The 25342-nt window shown below is 40.8% G+C and overlaps 1 protein-coding gene across 4 annotated transcripts in view; it reads left to right on the forward strand.

The window, feature by feature from the left end:
• The window catches only part of OCA2 (OCA2 melanosomal transmembrane protein), a 267404-nt gene that overhangs the window by 233332 nt on the left and 8730 nt on the right, over positions 1 to 25342 (forward strand). For all 4 annotated transcript variants that reach the window (XM_065927959.1, XM_065927962.1, XM_065927960.1 and 1 more), the window contains one exon: positions 17173 to 17266. In XM_065927959.1, the coding sequence (XP_065784031.1) occupies positions 17173 to 17266 (94 nt within the window). The remainder of the gene's footprint in view (positions 1 to 17172; positions 17267 to 25342) is intronic.

A 25342-nucleotide genomic window follows, 5' to 3' on the forward strand; every position in this document is an offset into this window, starting at 1 on the left:
GTCTGTTGTTTCAGGTCCAGTTCTAACTGTTGCTTCTTGACCTGCATACAGATTTCTCAGGAGGTGGGTAAGGTGGTCTGGTATTCCCAGCTCTTTAAGAATTTTCAATTTGTTGTGATCCACACAGTCAAAGGCTTTGGTTTAGTTTCTCAAGCAGAAGTAGATTTTTTTCCTGGAACTCTCTTGCTCTTTCTACGATCCAACAGATGTTGGCAATTTGGTCTCTGGTTCCTCTGCCTTTTCTAAATCCAGCTTGAACATCTGGAAGTTCACAGTTCATGTACTGTTGAAGCCTGGCTTGGAGATTTTTGAGCATTACTTTGATAGCATGTGAAATCACTGCAATTGTGTGGTAGTTTGAGCATTTTTGGCATTGCCTTTCTTTGAGATTAGAATGAACACTGACTTTTTCCAGTCCTGGGGCCACTGCCGAGTTTTCCAAATTTTCTGGCATATTGAGTGCAATATTTTCACAACATCATCTTTTAGGATTTGAAATAGTTCAACTGGAATTCCATCACCTCCACTAGCTTTGTTCGTAGTGATGCTTCCTAAAACCCACTTGAGTTTGTATTCCAGGATGTCTGGCTCTAGGTGTGTAATCACACCATTGTGGTTATCTGGGTCTTTTTTGTATGGTTCTTCTGTGTATTCTTGCCACCTCTTCTTAACATCTTTTGCTTCTGTTAGGTCCATGCCATTTCTGTCCTTTATTGTGCCCATCTGTGCATGAAATGTTCCCTTCATATCTGTAATTTTCTTGAAGAGATCTCTAGTCTTTCCCATTCTATTGTTTTCCTCTTTTTCTTTGCATTGATCACCGAAGAAGGCTTTATCTCTCCTCTCTGTTATTTGGAACTCTGCATTCAAATGAGTATATCTTTCCTCCTCCTTTGCTTTTCACTTCTCTTCTTTTCTCAGCTATTTGTAAGGCCTCCTCAGACAACGTTTGGCCTTTTTGCATTTCTTTTCCTTCGGGATCACTGCCTCCTGTATAATGTCATGAATCTCCACCCATAGTTCTTCAGGCACTCTATCTATCAGATCCAATCCCTTGAATCTATTTATCACTTCCACTGCATAAATGTAAGGGATTTGATTTAGGTCATACTTGAATGGTTGAAAGGTCTAGTAGTTTTCCCTACTTTCTTCAATTTACGTCTGAATTTGGCAATAAGGAGTTCCTGATCTGAGCCACAGTTACCTCCCAGTCTTGTTTTTGCTGACTGAATATAGCTTGTCCATCTTTGGATGCAGAGAACATAATCAATCTGATTTTGGTATTGATCATCTGTTGATGTCCATGTGTAGATTCTTCTCTTGTATTTTTGGTAGAGGGTGTTTGTTGTGACCAGTGCATCCTCTTGACAAAACTCTGCTAGACTTTGCCCTGTTTCATTTTGAACTTCAAGGCCAAATTTGCCTGTTACTTCAGGTATCTCTTGACTTCCTACTTTTGCATTCCAGTCCCCTATAATGAAAAGGACACCTTTTTTGGGTGTTAGTTGTAGAATATCTTGTAGGTCTTTATAGAACTATTCAACTTTTTCAGCATTACTGGTTGGGGCATAGACTTGGATTACTGTGATATTGAATGGTTTGCCTTGGAAACAAACAGAGATGTTTCTGTTGTTTCTGAGATTGCACCCAAATACTGCATTTTGGACTCTTTTGTTGACTATGTGGGCTAGTCCGTTTCTTCTAAGGGATTCTTGCCCACAGTAGTAGATGTAATGGTCATTTGAGTTATATTTGCCCATTCTAGTCCATTTTAGTTCACTGATTCCTAAAATGTCGATGTTCCCTCTTGCCATCTCCTGTTTGACCACTTTCAATTTTCCTTGATTCATGGACCTAACATTCCAGGTTCCTATGCAGTATTGTTCTTTACAGTATTGGACTTTACTTCCATCATCAGTCACATTCATAACTGGGTGTTGTTTTTGCTTTGACTCCATCTCTTCATTCTTTCTGGAGTTATTTCTCCACTCTTCTCCAGTAGCATATTGGGCACCTACTGACCTGGGGAGTTCTTCTTTCAGTGTCATATCTTTTTGCCTTTTCATACTGTTCATGGGGTTTTCAAGGCAAGAATACTGAAGTGGTTTGCCATTCCGCTCTCCAGCGGACCAAAATTTGTCAGAACTCTTCACCATGACCCATCCGTCTTGGGTGGCCCTTCACGGCATGGCTCATAGTTTCATTGAGTTAGACAAGGCTGTGGTCCATGTAATCAGTTTGATTAGTTTTCTGTTATTGTAGTTTTCATTCTGTCTGTCCTCTGAATGATAAGGATAAGAGGCTTATTAAAGCTTCCTGATGGGAGAGACTGACTGTGAGGAAACTGGGTCTTGTTCTGATGGGTGGGACCATGCTCAGTAAAACTTTAATCCAGTTTTCTGTTGATGGGTGGGGTTGTGTTCCCTCACTGTTGTTTGACCTGAGACCAAACTATTGTGGAGATAATGAAGATAGACTTCCCTGGTGGCTCAGAAGGTGAAGTGTCTGCCTATAGGCGGGAGACCCAGGTTCAATCCCTGGATTGGGAAGGTCTGGAGAAGGAAATGGCAACCCACTCCAGTATTCTCACCTGGAAAATCCCACGGACGGTGGAACCTGGTAGGCTACAGTCCATGGGGTCGCAAAGAGTCAGACACGACCGAACAACTTCACAATGAAGATATTGGTGACCTCCTTCCAAAGCTCTCATACAAGCATTGTCTCACTCAGTGCCCTCAACCTTGCAGCAGGCCACCACCGACCCACACCTCTGCTGGAGACTCCTGAACATTCATAGGCAAGCCTGGGTCAGTCTCTTGTAGGGTCACTGCTCCTTTCTCTTGGGTCCTCTTGTGCACAAGGTTTTCCCTCCAAGAGTCTGTTTCCCCAGTCCTGTGTAAGTTTTGGTGGCTCTATGGTGGGGTTAATGGTGACCTCCTCCAGGAGGACTTATGCCACATCCACGTTTGCTGCACCCAGAGCCTCTACCCCTGCAGCAGGCCACTGCGGACCTGTACCTCCGCAGGTGACACTCGAACACTCAAAAGCAGGTCTGTCTCAGTCTCTGTGGGGCTTCCTGGTGTGCACGTTTTGTTTGTCTGAGTGTCTCTGGCGGGCATGGGGTTTGATTCTAAATGTGATTTCGCCCCTCCTACTGTCTTGCTGGGGCTTCTTCTTGCCCTTGGACATGGGGTATGTTTTTTTGGTGGGATACAACATTCTCCTGTCAATGGTTGTTCAGCAGTGAGTTGTGATTATGGCGTTCTTGCAGGAGAAGATGAGTACACGTTCTTCTTCTCTGCCATCTTGTGGAGTATTCTAAACTGTACCCAGTCCATACCAGCTCAAGGAAGAGCAGGTTGGTCCCTCACTCCAACGCTGACCCTGCCTTTTAAAAACTTCCTTCCCCTCACACCCAGCTTGCCCCAACCTGAACACTGGAAGAAAACTGGAAGACATTAAAGACAGTTGAAAAACATTAAAGACAGAGGCTGGTTGAAGGTGTTACTCTTTTTCCTACAAAGGCAGAATCTATTTTAACTGGCCAGGGTGGCTTCTTGGAGAAGGAAATGGCAACCCACTCCAGTATTCTTGCCTGGAGAATCCCATGGACAGAGAAGCCTGGAAGGCTGCAGTCCATGGGATTGCAATGCATTGGACATGACTACATGACTGACATTTCACTTTCACTTTCAGGATATCTTCTGATGCTATGGCCTGGAGAGGATTTTGAATTCTCTGTGTGATCTTGACACAAGCGGAGATCAAGGGTCCATATTACATGCCTTTTACAAGGCTATTGTGCCCTGCTCCTGCTGTGTCTTCTGACATAATTGATATTCAACTTAGGGCAGAATTGTCAATCCCTGGCATGACAGTGTGAAGGTGGGGAAAGGAAGCTGGGGTCCTGTAACAGCACCTGGGGTCATAGGTGTGCTGGGTGTATGTGAATACTTCTTTTGTCAGGATCCTAGACAAGAGTATTCTCTCTTGTTCTTGTGACCTTGAGGGCTACATCTCTCTCACAGGACCTTAGGGTGACTGGGACTCTGTGTTACCACATATTGCTTGAAATCACAGTGTCTGCTGGGTTGATGCTCCAGTTACCAAGCTATTGTTCTCCCATGGTCTGGGCTTGGTAATTCTGAGTTAATCCTGGTTGTTTTTATTTGTTCATGAAGTCCTGAGTTAGAGAAGTCATCTGGATGTTGTTGAATGTATTGGTCCTGCTCAGTGTATGCTAACAATGACTGTGGTCCCACAGAGGGCCAGGGGCAGAAGCAACTCTCAGGCAGGGTAAAGCAGCAGGGTCCTGGGCTTCTGAGATGCTAGATCAGTTTGTGTGTGAATCCCTTTCTTAGTTGAAATAGAGTCTAGAGAAGATTCCATGCATCCGAGCCTGCAGCTGCAGCCTGGAGGGTTTCATCAGCAAAACTTCATCTGTACTTCCTCAAAGTCAGGATGCTCAGAGCCAATGCACCCTACCATCTGGATGGCTTCCAGGTTTCAGGATCCAGAACCTCTTTTGGACTTAGCAAAATGGTCCCTATCATTGTAAAATTTAGATTCCTCTACTTTCTAAAAATATGACACTTTTGGTGTTTTTCTTCTCTAAATTTTAAGTTACTTAAAATCTAAACTAAAAGAAAAAATACATCAAGGGTATCACAGAGGATAGTATAACAAATATCTGTATGCTTACCACCCAAAATGAGGAAAATTTATTCTCTTTGTCTCAAGTTTTCTTGTTTGTTTTGTTTTTAAGAAATAAAATATTATAGATGAATGTAACATTCTCTATTCCTTCTCTCAACCCCAGTATTAGTCTGTCGTTCCCTCTCCTGAGGGAACTAAGCTCATATATCTGAGGTATATTACTATCAAAGAATTAATGGAAAGATCTTGGTTTGTGTGAATCAACATGGGATGGAAACAAACTTCTGAGATAAAAAAAATAGCAGCTTCATGAATAGCTGGCAGACAGCTTCCTGCATCCCACAGATCTCCCAGCATGAGGTGGCTGCCTCAGAGGAGGGCCACTTAGGTTTCTGCTTTAGTCTGGAAGTAGCATCAGATGTGACCTGTCATAGTCCTTGGATGGGAGGCGATCCCATCAGTTCAGCTCAGTCGCTCAGTGGTGTCCGACTCTTTGCGACCCCATGAATCGCAGCACGCCAGGCCTCCCGGTCCATCACAAACTCCCAGAGTTCACTCAAACTCATGCCCATTGAGTCGGTGATGCCACCCAGCCATCTCATCCTCTGTCATCCCCTTCTCCTCCTGCCCCCAATCCCTCCCAGGATCAGGGTCTTTTCCAATGAGTCAACTCTTCGCATGAGGTGGCCAAAGTATTGAAGTTTCAGCTTCAGCATCAGTCCTTCCAATGGACACCCAGGACTGATCTTCTTTAGGATGGACTGGTTGGATCTCCTTGCAGTTTAAGGGACTCTCAAGAGTCTTCTCCAACACCACAGTTCAAAAGCATCAATTTTTTGGTGCTCAGCTTTCTTCACACTCCAACTCTCACATCCATACATGACCACTGGAAAAACCACAGCCCTGACCGGCGATCCCATGGCCCTGCCCAAATGCATGAGCCTGGGGAGTATGTGGCACAGAGATCTGGGTGGACACTGAGGTCTTACACAACTGTCCCTTCCTCCCTCTTTTTTACTTGTCTGTCTTTTCCCACTTCTTTCTCATTTTGGGAGTTGTCGGGGATGTGGCCTGTAGGATTTCATAGTTATATATCCCCGAAGTGTCCTTTTGAACTAGCATGTGGCTAGTTTGCCCTGTGTGAGAGCAGAGCTTTACCGTCTACATGTACAAGCATGCCAATTGTTGTTAGAGCTCCTTTAGATTCACTTGTCCCTTCCCTAAACACTAAATTCTGATAGAACAGATCAATTTATGGATTTATCTATTTAAACTGACATTTCAGCACAGTTTCTCTGAGTACTATGCCATTGGATTAGGCTTTAGAGGTTCCTTATCTATGTCTCCTCTGAATGGTCATTTCTTTCACATTGTGTAGAGTCTTTCCTTATCTCTCTGCTCTGACCCTCTGCCTGGTTTATCTTTTTCTTATTATTTTCAATCATTTAAAAATTATTTTAAAAATCTCTTTTCAGTTTTATTTTTAAAAACAAGAAACAAATGGATTTTTAAAATTCATGCATATCATCTATTTCTATTTGTTAAGAGAACAGGTGGTATTTCAGGCCTTTGAGGATCTTGGTTCTTTATATCTCAGCACAGAAAGAATTCAGTGAGAGGCAAAATGATACAGAAGAAGTGATTTATTAGAAAAGGATGCTTGTGAGGCTTATAAGTGGGTGGGTGGGGAAGAGGATGCTGTGCCTGAGAACTTAGTGGGCTGCAGATTTATGATTAAAGGAAAAATGGGGAAGGGGAAAAGATCACCTTTTCCCCTCATTCTTGAGTAGACTTGAAGCTTTCATCACCAACTCTTCTTCCAGGTTGGGCAGGGGTATTTTCTTGTCCCTACATGATCAAGTCGTTGGAGGAGGAAGTGGCAACCCACTCCAGTATTCTTGCCTGGAGAATCCCTCGGACAGAGGACCCTGGCAGGCTATAGTCCATATGGTCACAAAGAGTCAGACATGACTGAAGTGACTTTTCATGCGAATGGTCCAGCCAGGACTGTTATGGCACAGTGGAAAAGAGCAAAAAGGCAATAACATACACTAAAAATGGTAAACTATTTCAAGTTTTAGTATAATGTAAACTTTTCCTTCCATTTTTGTATTTAGTGTGTGCAAAGGAACATGTCCTTGGTATCATTAACTTACTGAGCTCACTGGGAAAGATGTGGGTCTCATGCCACCACTGTTTTATTTTTGAGGGAGCATGTCTCATGCTTCTGTTGCCTGGTTTTATTAGCAAGCCTTCTTGGTTTTATGGTTTTGTCATTGAGCAAAACTGCTTTCTTGCATGCATTAACTTACAAGGCTCTTCCATACTTTTTCTTTACTTACAGTCCCCTAATAGGATTAACAATTTAATTACTTACTTTGTCCCTTTACTCTTTATCAGTTTAAATTTATTGTGTTGAAGGAGAGACTTGAGTTCATTCCTAATATTTTATTATGGTTTTGCATATATTGTACTTTTTCTTTTCTGATTCTTTTCCCCCTGTTATTTTCTGATTTCTCTTGGGTTGATAAATCTCATCCTTTAACTGATTTGGATGGTGCTGATTTTATTCCTAAGTCTTTTTAGTGGGAATTTTTCTATTTGTAATGCACATAGTTGTATCTGCATTTCAATCAACAGTTGCAATCAACATGAGAGAGAAAATATTGTCTGCCATATTAGTTAACAAAAGACATTAACAAGGGACAGTCGTCAGTGATTATAACCCTCCACAGTGGACTATGAGCCCTGAGGCAACTCAGGATGTGAAAACAGAGGATACTTTCAAAAGAATGATTTCAGTGAGTCAAGACTCTTTTAGTTTCCTATATATGGAAAAGAGTTAAATTCCTTAACTTGAGATATCTGGTGTTCTTTACTTAACTATACATATATATATTTGACATTCAGATTACCTGCCCTTTGTTGTAAAACTCATATAGGCTGGCTCCCCCTCCTGACCTCTTTGGAGCAGTTTTCACAGGTTTACTTGAGATACTGCCTCCTAGGCTTGAAATCCTAAGAATATACACTGAATAAAACATGTGGACTAAAAAAAAAAAAAAAAAAAAAAAAAAAATTCACAGCCTAAAAGTTGATAGTTATGTTTTATTCAGTGAAAATCTTTAGAACTCCAAGCCCGGGAGACGCATCTCAAGTAACCCTGAGAGAAATGCTCCAAGGAAGCCAGGGGAGGAGCTAGGTTATGTAGAAGTTTTACAACAAAGGGCAGGTAGTCTGAACATCAAGAGTTTATTGTCAATGAAAGGAAACCACATATCTCATGCTAAGGAATTTAGCACTTTTCTATGTATGGGAAGATACAAGAGCCGGTTCATTGCAATAAATTCTTTGATGTGCACCTCACCTATCTGCGGCTAGTATCCTGTGACTTCACAAGACCCCAAGTTTTCTCAGGGCTCACCATAGGGAGTGGCTGCAGTCTGAAGGCTACTATTTGTATGGTGGGTATTCTTTTCTTTCCTGAGTTCCCTGAGGGCTCATCAGCTCACCATCCATGGTGGTTGTGATTTCTGATGACTGGTGACTGGGACGTCATTTGTTTACTGATATGGCAAGAAATATTCCAGTTTTCAAACATAACTCTCAACTTTTAGGTTTTGTGATTTTTTTTCAGTTGACAAATAGAACACATTTTAGTTAGTTTAAGAGAAATAGGAGTATATATAAGGATAGTGTACAGTTCATGAATTTTCTGAAGGACACCATGAGTAGGGTTTGCCCCATGAGGCCCCCAAGCTCTGCTGCTTTGCCTGGACTTCCTTTCCCATTGTTGGATGCTGAGTATCTGGACCTCTGTCACTCTGCCTTGAGCACACCTTGTTACATTTATCAAATTCTCCAAGCCTACCTCTCAAGTAAAAGTATCTGATTGGAGGAGGCTATATCACATGTCTATTTATCTACAAAGCGGATGGGGAAAATGAGGTTTGCCTTCTGCTTTGGGGACCCAGAGCTCATGAAACAGAGTTCCCTAAATATAAGAGTTCCTCAGAGCCTCCTTCAATACCTACTTAAATGCTTTCTCTACAATGCTTTCTGTATTTCTAGTGCAGGGTCTTGCTTGTCCTTGGGTCCCATAATGGTTTACACATAACTCTGCTAAAGTAGTCATCAAACTGTTAAGGCATGTCTGCAGCTGCATTGTCTTATTTACTAGCATTGTGTCTGGTACAAAGAAGATATTTAGTAAGTGTTTTATGACTAAATAAGTAAATAATTTGCAATAGGTTAATTTTTCCATAGTAACTCTTTCTTTACATCTCCCTTGACTTACATCCTCCAGCACCGAGGGAAATGGGCGTCTCAGTGCTCACTCTGTTTCTGAGAGTCACAGATAAAATTACCATACCATCTCTCTGCCAAGCCTCCTTGCCACCTGAGTCACACCCCCATCTCTAGTTGAGCAACTTCCCTGGCGGTTTAGAGGGTAAAGGGTCCTCCTGCAACGTGGGAGACCCGGGTTCAACCCCTGAGTCGTGAAGATCCCTGGAGAAGGAAATGGCAACCCACTCCAGTACTCTTGCCTGGAAAATCCTATGGACAGAGGAGCCTGGGAGGCTGCAGTCCATGGAGTCACAGAGTTGGACACGACTGAGCGACTTCACTTCACTCACTGTGACTTTGCCTGCAATATTCTTTGTTGCTGGTAATATCTATTCCCCTCAATTCTCTTCTTCCTTGTCCTAAGAGCTGGTCTTACCAATATGTTCCCCCAGAAGGAAGTTGTTTCTTCTCTGGATTCTTCTCTGTGGTAGCCACTGTCACGGTGGGCCAAAGACACCAGAGGCTGGTATAATGTGTCAGCACTGGGAGACGCTGGTGTGCCCTGAGAAGGCCTTGGGAATAGACGGATGTTATGAATGAGTTAGTGTTGGAGACACTGCCAAGTTTGGCAGATGCAAAGCTTAATCTGGCCTCTGTACCTCAATACCAAATTAAATCTCAGAGACAGAGTTTGGGGTGAAGTATTACAGGAAAAAATGTCTATTGCTTTGTTAATCAAAGAGGGCAACAGCAGGCTAATGCCCTGAAAACTCTGTGTCCCAATCCGGGGTGGGGGGTGTATGGGAGGAGTTTTATAATCAAGGGATGTTATTTCTGATCATGGTGCATGCCGGACCTGCATTCCTTCAATTGAGAGATCTTCTAGCATCACTGATAATGGGCAAACCGACTTTTGGAATGAAGAATGCTACATCAAGTAGCTAACACCTTCCTTCCACTTGGTGGGAGTTTTATTTTGGCAGAAGAAGTAAGAAATATTGTTAGATGTATCCCTTGAGGGGGAATCAGAACCCTGCCCCAAGGCTGCACTATTATTTCTTGAATGCTCCTCCATTATCTCTATTTCTCCTCCCCTCCCTGATTAGCAACAGTTTGAGCCTGTACTTTGGGACTCAGGGAATGGGACAGAGAAGGGTTTTTGTGCCCTGGAGCTCCACAGGGTCCTGCTCAGTCAGTTTCAGTTGCTCTGCTTCCCTTGGATATTACTTCCCGACTACCACCCTGTGGACTATAGGTATTCATCACCTTTCCTTCCTTGCTGCACACCTTGTGGATATGGGATTTCCTCAATTTCAGCCCCCCAGTTGTCTTTATTTTAAAAAAATCTGTGTATATATAGATATCTCCCCCTGGTTCTTGCCTCTGACAGATGCAATGAAATAAATGTGTCCTGGGGAGGTGATTTAGGTTTCCTGCCTGAGAGGATAACTCCTGCCCACTACACATCCCTTCTTCCAACTAGAAGCATCTACACGCTGCACAGTTGAGAGGTCCTCTGACCTTGGGGTGTGTTGAAGAAAGGGGGACTTGGATTTTGTATGAGATATCAGCAGTCATCTGTGTCCCTCCGCACCTCTGACTGGAGTAGAAAGAACTCGAATGCCTCATGCTTTGCATTAGTGAATCTTTGTGGTCTGGCCTGTCTTACATGGACCTACAGAGTTTGGGCATTCCTAGAAGGGTAGCGCATCTTCTACTCTATAAATTTTGGTTTCTTGAGCTATTTCTGGGGCCAGATCCAACCAAACATCCCTTAAAGTACCTAGTTCTTACTGCACCAGTCTTGAGGAGTGGCATGATCAAGGTCTGGCTGCTATGTGCATTTTTATTTTGGTGAAATCTCCACATTCTCAGTTCTGCTATTTTCCTGGAGGACTGAACAAGGAGACCCAAGAACATATTATAGAAATGTCAGATCAATCCAAGGGTAGAGATAGGTTTGCTCACTTATGGCCATCATACATGAAGAGAAAACACAGGAGCAGTGACTGGACCTTCTGCTGTCAGGCTTGCAGAACTGCCTGTGTTTCAGTTAAACCTTATTCTGCTGTAAGAATATAGCTTTAGACGGGTCATTCTCCAGGTCAACAGCATGCATGTTCATGAGACTTAACAAATGTGGAAATTTTATTTAACAGGGTTAGAAAAGTGGCGGATACTGTCACCATTTCCAATGACTAGAAATGCCAGCCAATGTCTTGGTTGAGGGGCAGGGTCTCAGATGATGACTCTTGATCAACTGGTGTGGAAATATTTCAATATTTTAACAAATATTTCCATAGAAGAAAATCCCTTTGATATCTGCCCACCTCTCCTTCTTTCCTCTTCTCTTACCTACAGTTGTCAGGGAGTTGTGGGAGCTACATGTGAGCCCAGATTTGTTTTTGTGAGCAGTTATTTTAGTCTTCCCAGAGCACTGCCTTAGAGACTGTATGGGAAAACTAAAATACACTGCTAATGACTGAGAATTCTCTGACAGTCTTTCTCAACTTAAGCCTATCTTTTCAGCCTCATTTGCTTAAATAAGAAGAAATCTCAGATGATTTTAAATTTTAAAATATTACTATTCCTGTGCAGGATATTGAGTTAAAAAGTGGTAATTTATGCATCAGAAATTGAACATTTCCTGAAATGAAATATTTTGAGATATGAAATATTTCCTTCCATATCAGTAAACAAGGATGTCATAGTCATCAGCATGAGCCAGTGAGCTCTGAGGAAACTCAGGAAAGAAAAGAATATCTGTCATTTAGCAGCCATCAGACTGTAGCCACCCCTTACGGTGAGCCATGGGGAAACTCAGGAAGTGAAAACACAGGATATTGGCCCCAGATAGGTGACATGGATATCAACAAAATGATTTCAGTAAGTGCAGACTCTTGTGTCTTCTCATACATAGAAAAGTGCTCCCTAATAACTCAGGTGTTAAAGAATCCTCCTGCAATGCAAGAGACCTTAGTTCGATTCCTGGGTTGGGAAGATCCACTGGAGAAGGGATAGGTTATCCACTTCATTATTCTTGGGCTTCCCTTGTGGCCCAAGAATCCACCTGCAATGTGGGAGACCTAGGTTCAATCCCTGGGTTGGGAAGATCCCCTGGAGAAGGGAAAGGCTACGCACTCCAGCATTCTGGGCTGGAGAATTTCATGGACTTGTACAGGCTCTGTAGTTTTGGCTCACGGGCTTAGAATTCCCATGGCATGTAGAATTTTCCCAGAGCAGGGATGAAATTTATATCCCCTGCATTGGCAGGTGTATTCTTAACCACTGGACCACAAGGGAGTGAGTGCGTGCGTGTGTGTATGTGTGTGGGCTCAGTCATGTCCAACTCTTTGCAACCCCATGGGCTGTAGCCTGTCAGTATCCTCTCTTCATGAAATTTTCCAAGCAAGGATACGTGAGTGGGTTGTCATTTCCTTCTCCAGGGTATCTTCCTGACCCAGGTATCGAATCTATATCTTCTGTGTCTCCTGCAGTGACAGGCAGATTCTTTACTACTGAGTCCATCTTTTTTCTTAATGTCGTCATTTGTTATAAACTTCCCTCTTAGAACCACTTTTTTGCAGTATCTCACAACTTTTCGTGTTCTGTGTTTCCACTTTTGTCTAGATTTTAAAAATTTCCAAAAATTTCCAAAATTTAGATTTTCAAAATTAAAAAATTTGATCTTCTTTGACCCACTGATGCTTAAGGGGCATGTAGCTTCATTTCCAACCTTCATTTCTGTATTTTTGAGTTTTTTTTCTTGTTATTGATATTTAGTTTCACATCATTGTAATTAGAAAAGAGAACTGATATGATTTCACTTTTCTTAAATTTCTTAAGACTTGTTTTGTGACTTAACAAATGATCTATCCTGGAGAATGCTCAGGGTGTGCTTGAAAAGAATGTGCATTTTGCTGCTATTGGATGGAATGTTCTATATGTGACTGTTGAATGTGAAAGTGAAAATCACTCAGTGATGTCCAACCCTCTGTGACTCCATGAACTATACGGTCCATGGAATTCTCCAGGCAAGAATACTGGAGTGGGTAGATGTTCCATTCTCCAGGGGATTTTCCCAACCCAGGGACTGAACCCAGGTCTCCCTCATTGCAGGTGGATTCTTTACCAGCTGAGTCACCAGGAGAGCCCAAGAATACTGGAGTGGGTAGCCTATCCCTTCTGCAGTGGTTCTTCCTGACCCAGGAATTGAACTGAGGTCTCCTGCATTGCATTCTTTACCAGCTGAGCTACCAGGGAAGCCCATATGACTGTTAGGTCCATTTTTTAAAAAGTGTTCAGATCCATAGTTCCTCATTGATTTTCTGTGTGGATGATTTGTTTATTGATTAAAATAAGGTATCAAAATACATTGATCTCTTAATATTTGCTTTATATAATTATGTGCTGTGTTGTAGGGTGCACATATATTCACAGTTGTAATAATTTATGGATGAATTGGCCCCCTTATATAATGACTTTTTTGGTCTTCTAACCATTTTTTACTTAAAGTATATTTTGTCTGATATGAAAAAGTTACTTCTGCTTTCTTTCTACTTGCATGGATATCTTTTCCCATCACGCTACTTTGAGTCAATGTATGTCCTGTGTAGCATATAGTTGGTTTTTTTTTTTTTTTTCAATTCCTTCAGTCACTCTGTGCCTTTTGATTGGAGAATTTAATCCATTTACATTTAAAGTAATTTTTGATAGGAGGACTTCACAGGTGGCTTATTGGTAAAGAATCCACCTGCCAAGTCAGAGACGGGGGTTCAATCCTTGGCTCAGGAAGATCCCCTGGAGAAGGAAAAAGCAACCCACTTCAATATTCTTGCCTAGATAGTCCCATGGACAGAGCAGTCTGGCAGGCTACAGTCCATAGCATTGCACAAACATGAGTGAAGTGAGCTTGTGTGCATGCACATGGTTTTTTGCTGTCTGTGATTTTGGGTAGTCCTTTCCAGATGTGTTACTGTTGGAGCCCTCCTCCTCATGCTCTTTACAGAAGTCCATACAAGGCAACTGTTCCAACGCAGAAGAGCCAGGGGTCCCTCTTTAACCTCTAATGGGCTGAGGTACCTACCAGTGATAACATGGAACAATATCTCCTGAACATACTGGAAACAGGCCCAGAGATTTTGTGTTCTTCTGGGTTTCATTATCAGCATGAGTCAAAAGGGGACATGTTTATGGAACACAAATTCCTCAGAGAAATGTTTACCTGCATGCCATTTGAAACCAGAAATCAAGTCTAGCTTGGCTGTTTAAGAGATCTGCATCTCTCCAAGTCTTGATGTCCCTATCTATTTTTTTTTTTTTTTTTTTTACCCATCACCTATGTTCTTTATTCATGCTTGGCCTTAATTCAAGATCCAAAATATTTCCTTAACAGAATGTTTCTTAACAAGACTGTCTTCTTGATAATCTTTTATGTAATTAAAACCTAAAATTTTTCTGTTAGTTTTAAGTTCTTAATTGTTAGTGATCATTCTAATAGAGAAACAATTTTACCTAATGGTTAAAGAAACTATCCACTGAAATTATACTGTATGATTTATACTCCTAGCTTCTATTTATCCTTTTTTTTCCCCAGTGAGTTTTGTCATACATTGATATGAATCAGCCATAGAGTTACACGTATTCCCCATCCCGATCCCCGCCCCCCCACCTCCACCCGATTCCTCTGGGTCTTCCCAGTGCACCAGGCCCGAGCACTTGTCTCATGCATCCCACCTGGCTGGTGATCTGTTGCACCATAGATAATATACATGCTGTTCTTTCGAAACATCCCACCCTCACCTTCTCCCACAGAGTTCAGAAGTCTGTTCTGTACTTCTGTGTCTCTTTCTGTTTTGCATATAGGGTTATCGTTACCATCTTTCTAAATTTCATATATATGTGTTAGTATGCCGTAATGTTCTTTATCTTTCTGGCTTACTTCACTCTGTATAGTGAGCTCCAGTTTCATCCATCTCATTAGAACTGATTCAAATGAATTCTTTTTAATGGCTGAGTAATATTCCATGGTGTATATGTACCACAGCTTCCTTATCCATTCATCTGCTGATGGGCATCTAGGTTGCTTCCATGTCCTGGCTATTATAAACAGTGCTGCGATGAACATTGGGGTGCACGTGTCTCTTTCAGATCTGGTTTCCTCAGTGTGTATGCCCAGAAGTGGTATTGCTGGGTCATATGGCAGTTCTATTTCCAGTTTTTAAAGAAATCTCCACACTGTTTTCCATAGTGGCTGTACTAGTTTGCATTCCCACCAACAGTGTAGGAGGGTTCCCTTTTCTCCACACCCTCTCCAGCATTTATTGCTTGTAGACTTTTGGATAGCAGCCATCCTGACTGGCGTGTAATGGTACCTCATTGTGGTTTTGATTTGCATTTCTCTGATAATGAGTGATGTTGAGCATCTTTTCATGTGTTTGTTAGCCATCTGTATGTCTTCTTTGGAGAAATGTCTGTTTAGTTCTTTGTCCCATGTTTTGATTGGGTCATTTATTTTTCTGGAATTGAGCTTCAGGAGTTGCTTGTATATTTTTGAGATTAATCCTTTGTCTGTTTCCTCATTTGCTATTATTTTCTCCTAATCTGAGGGCTGTCTTTTCACCTTACTTATAGTTTCCTTTGTTGTGCAAAAGCTTTTAATTTTCATTAGGTCCCATTTGTTTATTTTTGCTTTTATTTCCAATATTCTGGGAGGTGGGTCATAGAAGATCTTGCTGTGATTTATGTCGGAGAGTGTTTTGCCTATGTTCTCCTCTAGGAGTTTTATAGTTTCTGGTCTTACATTTAGATCTTTCATCCATTTTGAGTTTATTTTTGTGTATGGTGTTAGAAAGTGTTCGAGTTTCATTCTTTTGCAAGTGGTTGACCAGTTTTCCCAGCACCACTTGTTAAAGAGATTGCCACAGCAAGCATCACCCTCAATGGTGAAAAATTGAAAGCATTTCCTCTGAAATCAGGAACAAGACAAGGGTGCCCACTCTCACCACTACTATTCAACATAGTGTTGGAAGTTTTGGCCACAGCAATCAGAGCAGGAAAAGACGTAAAAGGAATCCAGATAGGAAAAGAAGAAGTGAAACTCTCGCTGTTTGCAGATGACATGATCCTCTACATAGAAAACCCTAAAGACTCTTCCAGAAAATTACTAGAGCTAATCAATGAATATAGTAAAGTTACAGCATATAAAATTAACACAGAGAAATCCCTTGCATTCCTATATACTAACAATGAAAAAATAGAAAGAGAAATTAAGGAAACAATACCATTCACCATTGCAACAAAAAGAATAAAATACTTAGGAGTATATCTACCTAAAGAAACGAAAGACCTATACATAGAAAACCATAAAACACTGATGAAAGAAATCAAAGAGGACACAAACAGATGGAGAAACATACCGTGTTCATGGATTGGAAGAATTAATATTGTCAAAATGGCTATTCTACCCAAAGCAGTCTATAGATTAAATGTAATCCCTATCAAGCTACCAATGGTATTTTTCATAGAACTAGAACAAATAATTTCACAATTTGTATGGAAATACAAAAAACCTCGAATAGCCAAAATAATCTTGAGAAAGAAGAATGGAACTGGAGGAATCTACCTGCCTTACTTCAGACTCTACTACAAAGCCACAGTCATCAAGACAGTATGGTACTGACACAAAGACAGAAATATAGATCGATGGAACAGAATAGAAAGCCCAGAGATAAATCCACGAACCTATGGACACCTTATCTTTGACAAAGGAGGCAAGGATATACAATGGAAAAAAGACAATGTCCCTATCTATTGATTGAAGGAATAGCAAGCACACCTGGAGGATGTTTGAGAATTAAATAAGATGATGTATGCATAGAGTTAATGTAGGAGGTGGTCCACTGAAGGGATAATATATACTGGTTAGATGGTTTTAGTCCCCAGCACTGTGTGAGATTCTATGATACTTCACCCCATGTAAGATCCACAGTTGCTTGGGGCACCTGAGAAGGAGGGCCAGTTGGTCATGTGGCTGGAAACAAAGACTTACTCATAGGCTCAAATTCAAGATTTTTTTATTTTAAAGTTCACTTATGTTTCCTTTTGAATGTCCTGTGCTGTGTTAAGTTTGAGTGTTAAAAAGTGCTTTGGATTTTGCAAGTTGGTCACAGAATGGGTAACTCCTCTGGGCTTTCATGGACATGATGTCTGTGTCCTTTTCCTCCACAGATTCCCGTGCTCCTAAACCTGAGCAGAGACCCTGATGTCAGCCTACCTGCTCCACCACTCATGTATGCGCTGGCCCTTGGTGCCTGTCTGGGAGGTAAGGGGGTATTGGATTTGAGGGAGGGCCCCCAGACACTATGGTGAGCCTGAAGTGATGATTAATGAATGCCGAGTTGAAAATAAAGTAAGAATAAGTAAAATAAGAATAGTTTGTGATTTCCTAAGTGGAAACACATCTTCACCATTGACTGGAGAGTTCTAGCCCTGCCCAGTTCCTCTGCAAAGTATGTTACTTCCCATTCTCTGCAGAACTACCCCGACATTCTAAGCCTGTGGCCCGAGGATGGTCATTACTGACGTCTCAAAGTTGATGTCTTCCCACACTGCATGCCAATGTGACTTAGTGGCTTAGGTTTAGAAGCAGATTTTGAATCAGAAACCATCCTCAGTGGCAACTTCTTATTCCCTTTTTTAAGGAGTGTGTGTTGTGGGTGATGGTAGGTAAAGTGTTGAATGTGTGAGCTAAGAAGTAGAGACTCTAATGTAAGAATAAGAAGAAAAAAATTTTAAAGTTTTTTTGGGCCAGAGGAGTGTTTTGTCTTTTGGAGGCATTAAAAAGTCAATTAGAAGAAGTGTCAGGAGAGACTAACCTCTGGTGAATAAACACAGGGGTTTGGATGTGATTGTATTTGGAAGGAAACCTAATCACCTTTGGAAACACAAGAGGATTGTGAAAAATCTTAGATAAGCACAATAGATACCTTTTAAATTTTTGTTTTTGCTTCCAGCTATGCTTAGGTAATCTAGCTTTCTTTGTTCTTTGATTGGTCTCTAACTCTTAAATCAACAGCTTTGTTTTTAGTGTATCTTCTAGTTTGCAGAGGGCAACTAATGTCATTCAGTGAAGTTGCTATGATTTCTGGAGACAGCTAGTTCACCTAATTCAGCAACCGAGGCCTCAAATTCTGAGTTTAGATTTGTTAAAATGGCCCCCATCTGAGATCAGCCCCAGGAAAAGCAACAGCTGCATTCACAACTACATTTAGTATCAGTGATAGAAACAGAATCCAGAAACACCAGGAAATATGTCCGCTGTGCAGAATTTTGTTCATTAAACCTTAATGAGCATCTTCTACTATTATACGCTGACATTGTCTTCCTGAGTGGGGAGACAGTCACGAAAGTTAAGATTGCAGTATAAGTGGATCCTCTTATGACCATGTACACAGAGTGCTCGGGGGGCACCACAGAGGCTGGAGGAAAGTCAGGAATGGCTCTCCAGAGAGGGAAGTTTTGAGCTGGTTCTCAAAGAATGAGAAGCTTCCTGGACCGATTCTTATTCACCCAGAACATGTAGAATGAATAGAAGAGAGGGGATTATCAAGGAAAGAAGTTAACATGGACCATTTATATGGCTAATAACCTAAAATATGATTAAACATTTATTGATTGAGGCTCTTTTTACAGTTTATATATTTTTAATTGAAGGATAATTGCTTTACAAAATTGTGTTGGTTTCTGCCATACATCAACATGCATCAACCAAAGAGTACATACGTCCCCTCCCTTGTCAACCTCCCTTCCACCTCCCACCCCATCCCACCCCTCTAAATTGTCACAGAGCTCATGTTTGAGTTCCCTGTGTCATATAGCAAATTCCTACTGGCTATCTATTTTATATATGGTATTGTATATGGTTCCATGCTACTCTCTCCATTTGTCCCATCCTCTCCTTCCCTCCTGCCTGTGCCCACAAGTCTGTTCTCTATGTCTTTGTCTCCACTGCTGATCTGCAGATAGGTTCATCAGTACCATCTTTCTAGATTCCATATGTATGTGTTAATATATGATATTTGTTTTCTATTTCTGACTTACTTCACTCTGTACCATAGGCTCTAGGTTCATCCACCTCATTAGAACTGACTCAAATGCTTTCCTTTTTATGACTGAGTAATATTCCAGTAATATTTTATATATGTACCATAGCTTCTTTAATCATTCATTTGCCGATGAACGTATAGGTTGCTTCAGTGTCCCAGCTATTTTAAATAGTGCTGCAATGAATGTTGAGGTACATGTTGCTTTTTCAATTCTCATTTTCTCTGGGTATATGCCCAGTAGTAGGATTGTTGGGTCATGTGGTCATTTTCTTCCTAGTTTGTTAAGGAATCTCCATACTGTCTTCCATAGTGGCTGATCAATTTATAGTCCCACCAACAGTGCAAGAGGGTTCCCTTTCCTCCACACCATCTCCAGCATTTATTGTTGTAGATTTTATTTTTTTTCTGAATGTGTATGTATTTTCTTTTAAAAAACATATTTATATATTTTAATTGGAGGATAATTGCAATATTGTGATGGCTTTTGGCATAGATAAACATGAATCAGCCATAGGCATACATGCGTCCACCCCATCCTGAACCCCCCTCCCACTTCCCTCCCCACCCCATCCCTCCAGGTTGTCACAGAGCACTGGTCCTGGATACCTTGCTTCATGCATCCAACTTACAGTGGTAATCCATTCTACATATGGTAATGTACATGTTTCAATGCTATTCTAACCCTCTCCTTCTCCTACTGGGTCCAGAAGTCTGTTATTTATGTCTGCTGTGTCTCCTTCTTTACATAGGATCATCAGTACCATCCTTCTAGATTCCATATATATGTGTTAATATACATCAATTGTCTTTCTCACTTACTTCACTCTGTAAAATAGGCTGTAGGTTCATCCACCTCATTAGAACTGACTCAAATGCATTCCTTTTGTAGCTGAGTAGTATTCTGTTGTGTATATGTGTCACAATTTCCTTATCCATTCATCTGCTGATGGACATCTAGGTTGCTTCCATGTCCTAGCTATTGTAAACAGTGCTGTGATTGACACAGTGGTATGTGCCTGTTTCAATTCTGGTTTCCTCAATGTTTATGCTGAACAGTGGGATTGCTGGTTCATATGACAGTTGTATTCCCAGTTTTTTAAGGAATCTCCACACTTTTCTTCATAGTGGCTGTACCAGTTTGCCTTCCAACAAACAGTGCAAGAGAGTTTCCTTTGCTCCACACCCTCTCCATTTATTGTTTGCAGACTTTTCAATGATGGCTGTTTCTGGCTATTGTGAGATGATACCTCATGGTGGTTTTGATTTACATTTCTCTGATAATAAGTGATGTTGAGCATCTTTTCATGTGTTTGTTAATCATCTATATGTCATCTTTGGAGAAATGTCTGTTTAGGTCTTTTGCCTACTTTTTGATTGGGTTGTTTGTTTTCTGGTATTGGGTTGCATGAGCTGCTTGTGTATTTTGGAGATTAATTCTTTGTCAGTTGTTCCTTTTGCTTTGTTTTCTCCTATTCTGAAGGTTGCCTTTTCACCTTGCTTATAGTTTCCTTCATTGTGCAAAAGTTTTTAAGTTTAATTAGGTCCCATTTGTTTATTTTTGTTTTTATTTCCATTATGCTGAGAGGTGGGTCATACAGGATCTTGCTGTGATTTTTGTCAGAGAGTGTTCTGCCTATGTTTTCTTCAAAGAAATTTACAGTTTCTGGTTTTGCATTTAGGTCTTTATCCATTTTGAGTTTATTTTTGTGTATGGTGTTAGAAAGTGTTCTAGTTTCATTCTTTTACATGTAATTGACCACTTTTCCCAGTACCACTTGTTGAAGAGACTGTCTTTTTTCCATTGTATGTTTTTTGCCTCCTTTGTCAAAGGTAAGGTGTACATAGGTGTGTGGATTTATCTCCAGACTTTCTATTTTGTTCAATTGATCTATATCTCTGTCTTTTGCCAGTACCATACTATTTTGATGACTGTCGCTTTGTAGTGTAATCTGAAGTCGGGAAGACTGATTCCTCCAGTTCAATTCTTCTTTATCAAGATTGCTTTGGCTATTTGGGCCTTTTGTGTTTCCATACAAATTGTGAAATTATTTGTTCTAGTTCTGTGAAAAATACTGTTGGTAGTTTGATAGGGATTGCATTGAATTCATAGATTGCTTTGAGTAGTATACTCATTTTCACTATATTGACTTTTCCAACCCAAGAATATGGTATATTTCTCCACCTATTTGTGTAATCTTTGGTTTCTATCATCAATGTTTTGTAATTTTCTATATAAGATCTTTTGTGTCTTTAGGTAAATTTATTCCTAAGTATTTTATTCTTTTCATTGCAATGGTGGATAGGATTGTTTACTTAACTTTCTTTTTCTGATCTTTCATTGTTAGCATATAGGAATGCAAGGAATTTCTCTGTGTTAATTTTATATCCTGTGACTTTACTATATTCATTGCTTAGCTCTAGTAATTTTCTGGTGGTTTCTTTAGGGCTTTCTATGTAGAGGATCATGTCATCTGCAAACAGTGAAAGTTTTACTCCTTTTCCAACCTGGATTCCTTTCATTTCCTTTTCTTCTCTAACTGCTGTGGCTAGGACCTCCAGAATTACTTTGAATAGTAGTGTTGAGAGAGGGCACCCATGTCTTGTTCCTGATTTTAGAGGAAATGCTTTCAAATTTTTGCTATTGAAGATAATGTTTGCTCTGGGTTTGTCTTATATGGCTTTTATTATGTTGAGGTGTATTACTTCTATGCCTACTTTCTGGAGAGTTTTTATCATAAATGGGTGTTGAATTTTGTCAAAGGTGTTCTCAGCATCTATTGAAATAATCATATGGTTTTTATCCTTTAATTCGTTAATAATGGTGTATTACATTGATTGACTTACATATAATGAAGAATCCTTGCATCCCTGGAATAAACTCGACTTGATCATGGTACATGATCTTTTTAATGTGTTGTTGAGTTTTGTTTGCTAGAATTTTGTTAAGGATTTTTGCATCATGTTCATTAGTGATATTGGCCTGTAATTTTCTTTTTTGTGTGTGATGTTTTTGGAATCAGGGTGATACCTTATAGAATTAGTTTGGAAGTGTTCCCTCCTCTGCTGTTCTTTTGGGAGAGTTTTAGAAGGATAGGTATTAGGTCTTCTCTAAATGTTTGAAAGAATTCACCTGTGAAGCCATCTGGCCCTGGGCTTTTGTTTTGGGGAGATTATTTTTATCACAATTTTGATTTGATTATTTGTAATTGACTTTTCACAATTTCTGTTTCTTCCTGGTTCACTCATGGAAAGTTGAACTTTTCTAAGAATCTGTCCATTTTCTCTATGTTTTTCATTTTATTAGCATATAGTTGCTCGTAGTAGTCTCTTATGGTCCTTTGTATTTTTGCATTGTCTGTTGTAACCACTGCTTTTTCATTCCTAATCTTGTTGATTTGGCTTTCTCCCTTTTTTTGCTTGATGAGTCTGGCTATTGGTTTATCAAATTTATTTATCTTCTCATAGAACTGGCTTTTAGTTTTATTAATCTTTACTATTGTTTTTTCTTCCTTTCTTTTTCATTTATTTTTGCTCTGATCTTTATGATCTCTTTCTTTCCACTAAGGTTCTTGGGTGTTTTTGTTCTTTCAGCAGGTATGTGATGTTTTTCTTGTTTCTTGGGGTAGGATAGTATTGCTATAAACGTCCCTCTTAGAACTGTTTTTGCTGCATCTCATAGGTTTTGGATTGTCGTTTTTTGTTGTCGCTTGTTTCCAGGAATTTTTAAATTTATCTTCTTATTTCTTCAGTAACCTATTCATTAAGTATAAATGTATTATTTAATCTCAATGTGTTTGTTTTTTACAGTTTTCCCCCCTGTATTTGATATCTAGTTTCATAGCATCTTGGTCAGAAAAGGTGCTTGATATGATTTCAATTTTCTTAAGTTTACTGAGGCTTGATTTGTGACCCAAGATGTGATCTATACTGGAGAATGTTCCATCTGCACTTTAGAAGGAAGTATATTCTTCTACATTTGGATGGAAAATCCTGACATTATCAATTAGGCCCATTTGGTCTTATGTTTCATTTAATGTTTGTATTTCCTTATTAATTTTCTGTTTTGATGATCTGTTCTGGTTGACGGAGATGAATCTTCTCTCTCTGAAGGGCAGCACTGTGTCCAGTAGTAGGTTTTGGGGTGTCTATAGGTTAGATATGGCTTTGGGCAGCCTGTCTGCTAGTGTGCAGTGTTGTGTTTCTGTTTTATTGAAGGATTATGTGGGGTTTCTGGGCACTGGTGCTTGCTGGCCTTTGGGTGGGCTTGGTTTTGGTGTTGAGATGGAGGCAGTTGGGAGGGCTCTTATCTATTAGTGTTCCCTGAGGTCATGAGTTCTCTGATGGGATTGGGATTGGGTCTCTCACCTCAGGTGTTCAGGCTCAATGCATATTGAAGCTCCAAGACCTCACAAGCCACACAGCACAAAAGAAAAGTTTCTAATACTCTTGGTGAGGGCAAGACTCAGCAGCCCAGAACACCCAGCAAGGCTAATGCCAAAGTCCTCTAATGTTTCTAGAAAGGTCTTTGGACCTGTTTTGGGCAGCATGGGGTTAATTCAATCTCAGATATGGCCTTATTCCAGCTTGCAGTTGCTACTAATGTTCACAGTTGCCTCTGGAGTCCCCAGTGTGCTCCCCACCTGGACATGAGGGGGCAAAGATTGAGGCTCACTAGGACTCATTTGCTCTCTTGAGCTGAGAAAGGGGAGGATATGGCAGCCACATATGTGTTGTATTGGAGAGTGGCTGTTGTGTCCTGTTGGATGTTGTTACAGTCTAAGATAGATCATGAGTTCTTCCAGAGGAAAGGGGCCCAGTTTATGGTTCCCTAGAAATAGCTCAGCTGTTAAAGCTCCCAGCAGGTTACAGGGAGTAACCTGTACCTGTTCATAGCCTGGAGGTAGCTGCAACACCTGGGATCGGGATCACATCCATGGTGTTTTGTCTGCTGCCTCCAGCACCCCTCCTGGCTTTGGCAATGGTAGTCATGTCTATTTCCTCAGCCTTGTTTCTGTATCCCTCTCAGTGCATCCTCATAGCTGCTAGCCCCCTACCTCTCCCTGGGATCTTCACTGCAGCCTCTGGACCTGGTCCTACCCTCTGCTGCAGGCCAAGCTTCCTAGCCACTCATCCCGGCTGCCCGTCCCCACCCTCTGGCCCGGGCTGAGGCTTGTGAGCTGCTTATGGGCTGAGAAGAATTGTTGGGCAGATTTCTGTGTATTTTGCCTTCTGAGCCCCCACTTTGAGGTTCCACAGCTCCCCTTTGGTCCCACCTGAAAGGGGATTTCCTAGTGTGTGGAAACTTTTCCTCCTTCATGACTCCTTCCCTCCCTAGCGGCACAAACTCCTGTCCTGTAGTCCTCTGTTTTTCTTTTTTAAATGTGTTTCTTTCATCCTACCTCATTCCAGGGAAATTAGTTTGCCTTTTTGGAGGCCTGGGGTCTTCTGTGGTCATTTAGAAGTTGCTCTGTAGGAGTTGTTCCATATTTTGATGATTTTTTAAAATGTATTTGTGGGGAGAAGGTGATCTCTGCCATCTTCTCCACTCCCTCTTTTTTTAGCTTAAAAAAGTTTTTTTTTATTGATGTATAGTTGATTTGGTTGATTTCTTTAATGATCCATTTGTAGTTTAATAACATATGTATTGGGGCTTCCCTTGTAGCTCAGTCAGTAAAGAATCTGTCTGCAGTACAGGAAACCCGGGTTCGATCGCTGGGTTGGGAAGATCCCTTGGAGAAGGAAATGGCAACCCACTCCAGTATCCTTGTCTGGAAAATCTCACAGACACAGGAGCCTGGTGGACTTCGGTCCATGGGGTTGGCAAAGCGTCAGGCACGACTGAACGACTAACACTTACTTACTTACTTAACATGTGTATAGCCTCAAAGTGTTTGTGTTTTTAACAGGTTTTCTCCCTTTAATTGATTTCTGATCTCATAGCATGCTCTATATGATTTCTATCTTCTTCAATTTACCAAAGATTGATTTGTGATCCAGATGATATCTATCCTGGAGAATGTTTTGTGTACACTTGACAAGGGACTGTATTTTGCTGATTTTGAATGCAATTCCCTATAAATTAAGTCTATCTATTAAATCTATCTGGTCCAATACATCATTTAAGGCTTGAGTTTTTTAAAAAATTAATTTTCTATCTGAGTGATCTGTCCCTTGACATAAGTGAAGCTCTAAAATCCCTCACTATTACTGTGTCACTGTCAAGTTCCCTTTATGACTGTTAGTGTTTGCCTTATCTATTGACGTGCTCCTGTGTTGTGTGCATATATATCTCC

The sequence above is a fragment of the Muntiacus reevesi genome, chromosome 3, assembly GCF_963930625.1.
Source record: "Muntiacus reevesi chromosome 3, mMunRee1.1, whole genome shotgun sequence".
Classification (NCBI taxonomy): Eukaryota; Metazoa; Chordata; class Mammalia; order Artiodactyla; family Cervidae; genus Muntiacus; species Muntiacus reevesi.